General features: G+C 46.3%; 1 protein-coding gene across 1 annotated transcript; it reads right to left on the minus strand.

Annotated features, from left to right (window-relative positions):
• Positions 1 to 4,037: 4,037 nt before the first annotated feature.
• On the minus strand, positions 4,038 to 4,593 carry Tim9a (translocase of inner membrane 9). Its single transcript, XM_075668845.1, has one exon. It carries the CDS (start codon positions 4,565 to 4,567, stop codon positions 4,292 to 4,294), a length of 276 nt encoding a protein of 91 aa, XP_075524960.1. The 5' UTR covers positions 4,568 to 4,593; the 3' UTR covers positions 4,038 to 4,291.
• Positions 4,594 to 11,927: the final 7,334 nt, after the last annotated feature.

The raw sequence follows: 11,927 nt of genomic DNA on the forward strand, positions 1-11,927 counted from the left end.
GTCCCTTATATAACCCATTCGAAACTGCAGCATCGCTCTGGACATGAGAGACTCTTCAGATAACCGAAAGTGGAAGTTGCAGTATCGTAAATATTGCAGTTTAAGAGCCTGCCAGTTAGCCTGGTGGTTGAAGGCCATGCAATGACCGTGTCACTGAAAGCTACCATGTTGGTCCTCCCAAATGTTCATGTCTCATGGGAATGCAGGACATACTGTTCCCTCTTGTCACGTCATGTAGTGAACGGAGTTGGCTTTTGGCAGCTCGACCATATTTTGTGTGTATGCATCAGTGGCGTCGGTACGAGATTGCCACGTCAGCGCAAGAAGTTTCGGTGATGCGAGTCTTCTGTATCAGGTCGGAAGCCTGCTGCATTTTGAACTGATTGCATGCAATTATTTGTTGTGCTCTATGAGAACTGGCATTCCACAGCGTATTTACTGTGTTGAAGGCTGTCCAGTAAAGCAGTAACAAAAAATTCAGTCTGTAAGCTCTCAAGGGGACAGTAGACAACTAAATTGGTTTGGACTAGAAAAACTCATCTGTGAAAACTATGTATGTTACATTCGGTGGAGAAAAGGTTGATTATTAGTGAAGAAAATAGATGCCAAACTTTTCTCTCTCTAATCTCGCTTCGAAGCTGCGGTGCCTGTACATCAAGTGCAACATTGCTATTTCTAAGTGTGTGTTTTCTTGGTGGGCCAAGATCCTTCCTATGCTTGCAAGGTGTTTGCATCCACTATTCTTCAAGCTTTCTGCAGCTCAGGTGTAGGTTTGGGTCAGCAAATTCAGTCTGGAGGGCATGCGTGTCTAGGATGTTTCAAACAAATGCTATTGCACATACAGGTAAGTACTGCTTTCATCACCAGTGAAAGGACATAAGTGCTTGTAAGTGCTGCATGGGTACTGATGGCTACAGTGTTAAGGAATTGACCATATAGCCTGCAGGGACTGGGTGAAAGTTGCCCACCAAAAAAACCACGATTACATGGTCACCCCTGCCAAGATGGATCCCGATGCCTGTGTGGGTATCCCTAGGCGGGGGGGGGGGGGGGGGTAGGGGCTGAGCAGGGAAGGAGATAGTCCCGTCACTGTCAAGGCAACGTCAGAGAAACCCAACTCCTGCATTGCTTTCCTGCCACCTTGGTACTCCACACTGACATCCCACTACCAGTGTGGAAGTATCCTTCAAAGAATTTGGCAGCCACAGCTCCATTTGAGCGCTACCATATGTGAAGCATTGTTGTTTGGTAGTAGAAGAGCACTTGCGAATCGTGATAATTTTCTGAATTGAAATGCACATCACAAGTTGTGCAGATGAAATGTTTATATGACATTGCATTGTTGGATGATAATGATTATGTACAATTTTACATTGTTAGAGTATGTACTACTGTGCTCAGTATGAGCTGCAACATGCAACTGCTTTGCCAGGTGCTTTTGAATTATAGTCCATAATGAGCACGGTAGTATAGTTATACATATACTCGTATGTATACAGTGCTCAACGATTGAAATGCGGTACTCTGAGCATGTGGTTGCTGGCACTTTTTGCACCACAGGTAGGTACTGGGGACACAGAGCCAATTCAGTTTTGACCTTGTATATTGACATGTGTACTTATAAATATCGGGCGACCACGTTTCGCCGCCTAACAAATCTTATCGCACAGCGCGGGACGCGCCTGCATGTATCCGAAGTTTCTGGAATGTTATCGATGCTTCTATCTGCTGTCTGTTGTCGCCGAACCTTGTGTTATCTTATTTCATCGCGTGACGCGAATGGTGTAGAACTTTGTGGAAGGCACGCGGGTCCCAACGATTAGTCTGGAACATTCGATGACTGCTGTATAAAAGCCGACGCGCTGGACTCGATCAGATTTTCGACGATAGCAGACTGTGTTCGCTGCTATCGTTGTGCTTTAAGTGTAGCCTGTCTTTTGGGCACAGGTTCGCCCAATAAAAGCTAGTTTTGTCTTTCACAATATGCACGCACATACACGCAGGTATCCTACATTGCCCGTGGAGTGCATTATTGTAGGGGAACATAATTTTACAGAGTCCAAGGCATAGTTTCACACAGGTCACACAGAAGTATGCAAACGCATGAATTCGTCACTAATTGTAGGCACTGTGAAAATAGGCTGGCTTAACATTGCCTGTAGAGGACAATATTTATTGCAAAGATAAGAGAATATAAATAAGGAAGTACAGATACAGATATCAGATTAGCGTGCAACAAAATACAGCTGTAAACAGAGTTGGTAATGAGAACGAATTAATTGATATTGAAAAGTGAACTTCTGCAGAAGCCTGGAGAACAGATCTGGTGCGGTGGCAAGCAGTCCCACTATTGTATTATTAGAAAAAATGGTAATTTAAAGGTGCGTGCACAGGAGTTAAGAATATAACTTCCAAGATGTGGTTAGTATGAAGTGAAATATAGCTTGGGGTTTTGATGTACATGTTCCTGTTGATGCCTGTTACTTCATGAAAGGTGTTGAAGAAGAGGCATAGTCTAAGTTACCTAGGTCTTTCGGATAGCAAAGGTCATTGGAACTCTGACAAGAACACTGGATCTGATCTTGAAGTCATAATTGTTGCGCAAATAAGCTGTGTGTTTCTGCATGCATTCTAATTCCTCTGTGGTTGATTTAGTAGCAAGGTCCCAAACTGTGCAAGCTTATTCAAGGACTGGACAAATAGAGAGTTGCTTTCAGTACTAAAGGTGCATTCCAGAAGTTTGTTCACAGGAAGTCCAGTACTCGACTCACCTTTGCTATCAAATGGGCATTCCAGGATGAAGTGAGAGCAAGATCCAATCCTACATGGTTGTACTCGGTTACAACATAGAGAATCGAGCCATCCATGTAATAGTCGATAGCCACTGGTGTTCATTTATTAGTAAACCTAATGAAATTGCATTTAGAGAAGTTAGGCTTGATGTTCCACGTCGCAGACCACGGAAGTACAGCATTGAGATCCTTTTAACTGCTCTGAATCGCCCGCCGTGGTTGCTCAGTGGCTATGGTGTTGGGCTGCTGAGCACAAGGTCGTGGGATCAGGATATCGACGGGGGTGAAATGCGAAAACACCCGTGTACTTAGGTTTACGTGCACGTTAAAGAACCCCAGGTGGCAATATATGTTTACAGTGTCTCGCTGTGTTATGTTTACAATGACTTCATTGTATCAATTTCCAGTATGCAAACAGGTGTCGACACTTTTGTGTGTGTTTGTAGTTCGGTGTAGGTATTCACGGGCAGTGAAATTTTACACTTCTGAGATATATTCCTAAGACGGCCCAAAAGTAAAGTTAGAGGCTTGGCAAGCCATATTATTGCAACGTAAAGCATGTGGAATGAAAACTTAATTCCAGGAAGCTTAATATAGCAAACAGGAAGGTTGTTGCCAGAGGGAAGATGTTTAAGCAATATTCCATTTCGCCCATAATTTCCATCCTGAATACAGCACACTCTACAGACATTATCGCAAGATTTGCCCATAGTATCTTTAAAGCAAAGCTATTCAGAACTATTCTCTGTCAATTATTAATGGCCCGTTTATATAGCATTTGTAGGCCATTTCGAGTTCTTACTCAATGTACTGATGTGACTAACATTTTGGTTTGATGAAGCATCAGGCTGAAATTAATCACACATGGTAAATGCTATTGAAAATTACTTAAGGAAGTAGCAATTCTTGAGGACTCAATGCCATCATTGTGTGGTCCCCTAGGTTACCCGTCTGTCAGGTGAGTTGGGCGGAATGTCAACCGGGCGAGTATTTCAGATATCGGTTTAGGATGAACTCTACACGCCATTCTCGGGGGCATTTCGTGTGACCCCGATTAGAAGTTGCCCGCAGGACATCTGCACTGGCTGTCTTTCCTCCTCCGCGTTTTCGAAAGCCTTCAAGATCCCTGCCGCCAAGGACGAATGAATAAACTCTGTAAATCCAACATTGCTGAGCGGCCGGCGCCTTAAAATGCTGGTTAGCAGCAGGATCTCACGTGCGGCAACGAAAGACTACGCTTCCACGAAACGATACTTCACGTTTTATTACAAACTACCGCAGCGAGCAACCTATGCCGAAAGATGACACATGATGTCGGAGAACCGTGAAATCTAGGAACCTGGCAAACGTTCCTCGCGCATCTTGTGCCGAAGCCCGGCTCACGTGTTGGGAACACAGCGAAGGAACGCCGCGGAAACAGCACGATCCACAGGTGGACGCGCGGCACACGGTCAGGAATGTCACTCGCCGCGTCCCTTTGCCCCGAGTCGTGAGGACGGCTAGTGCAGTCCCTTTTGCGCAGCTGCCATCGCCGCCTCGTTGGTCTGAATCTGGAACTCTTGGAAGCGCTGCGATATGCGCTGGTTCATCTTCATGTACTTCTCCATACAGTTCATAGCGCACTTGTCCTCCTTGTCCCTCACGTGTCGCACCGTGAAGTCGTGCACGCAGTCTGAGAAGCAAAGCTCCGAGAGCTTGTTGTAGGAGACGAGAAAGTCTTTGAACTGTTTTATCTGTTCGGCTTGCGGGTCCGCAGCTGCCATGGTCGCCGCCATTTTAAAATGTTCGTGTCGGCTTGACTTGGCTTGTTTCGGCTTTGGTTTTGCATTCTCAATGGCACGGCCTACTGGGACTCCAGACCTGCACGTACATATATCGGGTTTCTATGGGAACCACTTGCGCCCACTCTCGTTCAACCATTGGCCGTTGGTGTTGCTTTTAGAACCTGTTCGTCTGCTACACTACGGTTTACTGGTGCGGCGTTGTAATTGGTACGGCGGCTGTTGTGCTGTAACGAACTGCTTGTCTAGTTGATGATTTTTGCTAACACAGTGACAGTGATGTCACGAGGGTTTGATCGGTCACTTGGCTCCGAAAGTTGTCTACCCGAACCTAAAAAATGTCGGAGCGTGTAGTCCGCTGCTCTTTAAATAGCCGCTCCTATATTGCCTTTTTCAGGCAAATAATTATAAGTCACATTGTTTATAGAGTTCGTAACGTACACAACAGTTTCATTGTATACGTTGTAAAATTCGCTTCTGTGCTCTTTAGAAACTTGAAACCACCGTAATGTTCGACGACAGAACGATTACCACTCATTTTAACTCTTAACAGTTGTCCGTCAATGCGTCGCGAGTTCAAAAAGAGAATTACGCACACAGCTTCACTGCGTACGTATCTTAACCACCACTGTTATATGCTGCCGCCGTACCATGCAGAAAAGCTATCTTTACAGTTTGAAAAGAGTTCTGTATGTGACACAACGCGTGGCCTGCAGTGCAGGACGTTTTAAAGCACTAGGATCGCTTTTTCAAGCTTTCCACTGAGCTATACATCCAACATTAAAAACAAGATATGCTCACCTTTCCTTGAAACACAATCGTTCAACCTATTGCACATATCGGGCGGAGGACTTACTCGTGAATACTTTTATCAGATCGTCTGCCTTTCAATACGGCACACAGCAGTAAATCCTAATGTCATCTACGACACTAGGCTATCTGTAATCAACTCAAAAACACCGACAAACACCAACGTCTATGATGTATTTTCGGGCTTCAAGATTATTTCCGCCGCATTCAACCAGCAAAAGCATAGCCTTTAATATCCTTATTTTAAATCCAGAGGCCGTTACCTTATTATACGGGGATTTGGGCACCACCTGCTATCGTCACTGCTTTAAGCTCGCTTCATTCAATGCTTCCTTAATAACATAAAAATTATTTGCACCTAAAGCTTCCTTTTCGTGCCCGCCAGTTATACAACCGTCTTAGGCGTCAAGCCTCAGGATCGTGAGGCTTGACGACAAAATGTGACCATCAGAGTGATTTGGGACGTTCGAACGTCCCAAATCACTCTGATGGTCACAGTTTTGTCGCATAATTCATCCTTCAGAGCACTTGTGCTTTCAAGCGAAGCTTGTATTGGCTGGCAAGTTTCGGCGGCATTTTCAGCGCAAGTTTCGGCGTGCCATGGTCAGGCAAAAAAACCCAGTTGCTCCAAGAGCAGAGCAGTTGCGGCAAAAGGCGGTTTGTGAGTTGACAGCTGCGCCGGCGCCGGAGCGTGAGTCATTAGCAAGGATTACAGCTGCATAGGCGCGCGCTCACGTCACGTGCGCTACCCATCAGAGCCGTTTCGCTTCCGCCGGAGCGGAAAAGGGTTTCGCGCGCGCTGCCGCCGGCTTCGTTTCCGTTCAGTTCAGTCTCGGAAAACGGACGGCACGGCCACGCGTTGTGCGTTCCCTCGAGGAACAGGCAGCCGTTAGAGTCGCCCGAGCCCAGGCAATCCGACAGCAATGAGAAGATACCTAGCTGAAGGCACCGGTATCAAGCAATCCAGCACCGTTACCTGTGGCTTAGTAACCCGCGACCAAGGTCAGGTGCACACAGGGCAAGCTTCGTTTGCCCCCATTTTTTTTTGTTATGGGAAGGGTTGGTCATTTCTTCCTTTCGCTGCCCATAGTATGGAGGCTGGAATAGCATCTCTGCCCATAGCTGTCTGTACCGTAGCGTTCGGAGCTGTTTATCGTTAATTTCTGTTATATTTTCCTCGGCCTAATTGTCCGTTGACTTCATGTGATGTATTACAACAGCATAAATTCAAGGGTGAACAGAAAATAAGAGATCAGAATGCCTGTTACACGCGTAATTACATTGAAGCGCAACGCATAAACGCACCCTGTACGCACCTTGTAGCTGGTTTCTAATCACACCTAAGGTGTACCGCTTGAATTTAGTTATGTTCGCAAATCTAGCTGAATCAGTGCGTGGGGGCTCAGTGGCTTCTTTATTGTCTATCTCTGTCTCTTTAAGATGCTCGAATTGATTACCAATGATTAAACAAAGCAAAACCTCAGCCTGAACGCCCCGTTTCGACTAGGGGGATCGTTTTTGTCACGGCCGCAGCTCCTTTCATTGGCAAGGTTGATATTGCCACACGAATTTCAGTAAGAAAAAAGAAAAAAAATTATTAAGACGAACGGTTAAATAAAAAGACAAAAAAGAACGCTGCTATAGGAACTGTACAGAGCGGGTCACAACCGAGGGAAAGTCAAGAAACAAGAAAATCAATTTCTTAGACAGAGCAATCGAATTAGCTTGATAACCCAGAGAAAGAGAGAGAGAGAGAACATTTATTGAAAATGCCTGCAGAATCGGTTAGGCTCCCTCCACGCAGGGAGGACAAGCTTTTACCGCGACGCGGCCACTACGTTAGTCTTGTGCATTGTGCTCTTCGAGGTCTTGGTCCCTCGCTACTTCCATAGGTCCGAGAGGGCCGCCGCCCCCTTCCTGGGCGTGCTGCCCCCCTTCTCCTCGGTTTCGCTCCGTCACTGCCTCTCTAGAGCTGCCGGTACCTGCTGGACGGCCTTGAGTTGTGTCTCTTGATCATAGCTCCTCGTTGCAGCCTCTAGCTGCGGCGGGATCGTCGTCTTCTCGCTGGCTTCTCGCGGATTTACGCTACAGTCCCAAAGGATGTGAGTCGCGGTGGCTCTCTCCTTCGCGCACAGTCTACACACGTCACTCGCGTACACACTCGGACACACGTGCTTAACTAGCACCGGGGTGAGCAGGGACCCCGTCTGTAACTGTCTGTATAACACTGCCTCCTTCCGGGTAAGCCCCGGGTGAGGTGCCGGCATTGTCTGTTCAGTCTGTACCACTTCACTATTTCGTTGAAGGTGGTCATTTTGTCCTTGGCACTGCACCGCGACCAACACTCCGAGTCGGCCGTGCTTGCAGCTGCGCGGCTGGTTAGTCCTCGCGCGGCCGAGTTGGCCGTCTCGTTGCGGTTCACGTTCCCGCTTTCCGACACGTCACTGCCCATGTGGGCCGGAAACCACTTGATCACCGCAGCACTTTTGCGTCCGATGTCTAGTGAGGCCTTGCGCAGTATGCGCGCGGCCTCACTACATACCCTACCCTTGGCGTAGTTCTTCACTGCCGTTCTAGAGTCACACAACACTGTAGTGCATCCGTGGTCGAAGACAGCCAAGACGATGGCCACCTCCTCCGCCCGGTGCGCTTCTCGAGTCCGGACGCTCGCCGCGGTCTTCGTTGCACCCGTCGATGCCCCGACAACCACCGCAGCGTATGCGTCGCTGCCCCCTCGATACTCCGCCGCGTCCACGTAGACGCGCCTTCTTCTCTGGCGTGAAGGTCCACGAGAGCCCTGGCCCTCGCCAACCTCCGCTCCTTGTGCTCGGGGTTCATGTTCCTCGGTACCGGGCAGACCATGAGCTTTCTGTTGATGCTGTTCGGTATAGGTACGTCTTTCTGATGCTTGCCTTCCCTCGGCTCGAGGCCAAGGTCCCGCAGTATCTGTCTTCCGGTTCTCGTTTCAGAGAGACGCTCGAGCTGCGCCGTTCTCTGTGCTTCGGCTATTTCGTCCAGCGTGTTGTGGACTCCCAGCGCCATGAATTTTTCGGTGCTCGTGCTCACGAGGAGACCGAGCGCCTCCTCATGCGCCTTGCGTATGGTGGCGCCCATCTTGTTACGTTCGCTCCATGAAAACATCGTTTTTCCGACGAAAATTGAAGTGCCTCGAAAGCGATATTTCTCTGCATATATCGGTTCTCCAGCATGCGCAGATGCGATATGAAGCGATAACTAAACAGTTTGGAAAAGAATAGTTTTCCCCCGAAAATTGAAAAAATGACAAGCCTATAATAGCCCATGAAAATATCGTTTTTCCGACGAAAATTAAAGTGCCTCGAAAGCGATATTTATCCGCATGCATCAGTTCTCCAGGATGCGCAGATGCCGTCTTACGCGATAACTCAACGGTTTGGCAAAGAATAATTTTTCCCGAAAATTGAAAAAATGCCAAGCCTATAGCCCATGAAAATATCGTTTTTCCGACGAAAATTAAAGTGCCTCGAAAACGGTGTTTCTCCGCATATATCAGTTCTCCAGCATGCGCAGATGCGGTCTGACGCGATAACTAAACGGTTTGGCAAAGAATAATTTTCCCCCGAAAATCGAAAAAATGCCAAGCCTACAGCCCATGAAAATATCGCTTTTCCGACGAAAATTAAAGTGCCACGAAAGCGATATTTCTCTGCATATATCAGTTCTCCAGCATGCGCAGATGCCGTCTGACGCGATAACTAAACGGTTTGGCAAAGAATAGTTTTCCCCCCAAAATTGAAAAAATGCCAAGCCTATAAGCCCATGAAAATATCGTTTTTCCGACGAAAATTAAAGTGCCTCGAAAACGGTGTTTCTCCGCATATATCAGTTCTCCAGCATGCGCAGATGCCGTCTGACGCGATAACTAAACGGTTTGGCAAAGAATAGTTTTCCCCCGAAAATCGAAAAAATGCCAAGCCTATAGCCCATGAAAATATCGTTTTTCCGACGAAAATTAAAGTGCCTCGACAACGGTGTTTCTCCGCATATATCAGTTCTCCAGCATGCGCAGATGCGGTCTGACGCGATAACTAAACGGTTTGGCAAAGAATAATTTTCCCCCGAAAATCGAAAAAATGCCAAGACTATAGCCGATGAAAATATCGTTTTTCCGACGAAAACTAAAGTGCCACGAAAGCGATATTTCTCTGCATATATCAGTTCTCCAGCATGCGCAGATGCCGTCTGACGCGATAACTAAACGGTTTGGCAAAGAATAGTTTTCCCCCAAAAATTGAAAAAATGCCAAGCCTATAGCCCATGAAAATATCGTTTTTCCGACGAAAATTAAAGTGCCTCGAAAAGGGTGTTTCTCCGCATATATCAGTTCTCCAGCATGCGCAGATGCCGTCTGACGCGATAACTAAACGGTTTGGCAAAGAATAGTTTTCCCCCGAAAATCGAAAAAATGCCAAGCCTAAATAGCCCATGAAAATATCGTCTTTCCTACGAAAATTAAAGTGCCTCGAAAACGGTGTTTCTCCGCATATATCAGTTCTCCAGCATGCGCAGATGCCGTCTGACGCGATAACTAAACGGTTTGGCAAAGAATAATTTTCCCCCGAAAATCGAAAAAATGCCAAGCCTATATATAGCCCATGAAAATATCGTTTTTCCGACGAAAATTAAAGTGCCTCGAAAACGGTGTTTCTCCGCATATATCAGTTCTCCAGCATGCGCAGATGCCGTCTGACGCGATAACTAAACGGTTTGGCAAAGAATAGTTTTCCCCCGAAAATCGAAAAAATGCCAAGCCCATGAAAATATCGTTTTTCCGACGAAAATTAAAGTGCCTCGAAAACGGTGTTTCTCCGCATATATCAGTTCTCCAGCATGCGCAGATGCCGTCTGACGCGATAACTAAACGGTTTGGCAAAGAATAATTTTCCCCCGAAAATCGAAAAAATGCCAAGCCTATAGCCCATGAAAATATCGTTTTTCCGACGAAAATTAAAGTGCCTCGAAAACGGTGTTTCTCCGCATATATCAGTTCTCCAGCATGCGCAGATGCCGTCTGACGCGATAACTAAACGGTTTGGCAAAGAATAGTTTTCCCCCGAAAATTGAAAAAATGCCAAGCCTATAGCCCATGAAAATATCGTTTTTCCGACGAAAATTAAAGTGCCTCGAAAACGGTGTTTCTCCGCATATATCAGTTCCCCAGCATGTGCAGATGCCGTCTGACGCGATAACTAAACGGTTTGGCAAAGAATAATTTTCCCCCGAAAATTGAAAAAATGCCAAGCCTATAGCCCATGAAAATATCGTTCTTCCGACGAAAATTAAAGTGCCTCGAAAACGGTGTTTCTCCGCATATATCAGTTCTCCAGCATGCACAGATGCCGTCCGACGCGATAACTAAACGGTTTGGCAAAGAATAATTTTCCCCCGAAAATTGAAAAAATGCCAAGCCTATAGCCCATGAAAATATCGTTCTTCCGACGAAAATTAAAGTGCCTCGAAAACGGTGTTTCTCCGCATATATCAGTTCTCCAGCATGCGCAGATGCCGTCTGACGCGATAACTAAACGGTTTGGCAAAGAATAGTTTTCCCCCGAAAATCGAAAAAATGCCAAGCCTATAACCCATGAAAATATCGTTTTTCCGACGAAAATTAAAGTGCCTCGAAAACGGTGTTTCTCCGCATATATCAGTTCCCGAGCATGTGCAGATGCCGTCCGACGCGATAACTAAACGGTTTGGCAAAGAATAGTTTTCCCCCGAAAATTGAAAAAATGCCAAGCCTATAGCCCATGAAAATATCGTTCTTCCGACGAAAATTAAAGTGCCTCGAAAACGGTGTTTCTCCGCATATATCAGTTCTCCAGCATGCGCAGATGCCGTCCGACGCGATAACTAAACGGTTTGGCAAAGAATAATTTTCCCCCGAAAATCGAAAAAATGCCAAGCCCATGAAAATATCGTTTTTCCGACGAAAATTAAAGTGCCTCGAAAACGGTGTTTCTCCGCATATATCAGTTCTCCAGCATGCGCAGATGCCGTCTGACGCGATAACTAAACGGTTTGGCAAAGAATAGTTTTCCCCCGAAAATCGAAAAAATGCCAAGCCTATATAGCCCATAAAAATATCGTTTTTCCGACGAAAATTAAAGTGCCTCGAAAACGGTGTTTCTCCGCATATATCAGTTCTCCAGCATGCGCAGATGCCGTCTGACGCGATAACTAAACGGTTTGGCAAAGAATAATTTTCCCCCGAAAATCGAAAAAATGCCAAGCCTATATAGCCCATGAAAATATCGTTTTTCCGACGAAAATTAAAGTGCCTCGAAAACGGTGTTTCTCCGCATATATCAGTTCCCCAGCATGTGCAGATGCCGTCTGACGCGATAACTAAACGGTTTGGCAAAGAATAGTTTTCCCCCGAAAATCGAAAAAATGCCAAGCCTATAGCCCATGAAAATATCGTTTTTCCGACGAAAATTAAAGTGCCTCGAAAACGGTGTTTCTCCGCATATATCAGTTCTCCAGCATGCGCAGATGCCGTCCG

The sequence above is a fragment of the Dermacentor variabilis genome, chromosome 9 (assembly GCF_050947875.1).
Source record: "Dermacentor variabilis isolate Ectoservices chromosome 9, ASM5094787v1, whole genome shotgun sequence".
In the NCBI taxonomy this organism is placed as follows: Eukaryota; Metazoa; Arthropoda; class Arachnida; order Ixodida; family Ixodidae; genus Dermacentor; species Dermacentor variabilis.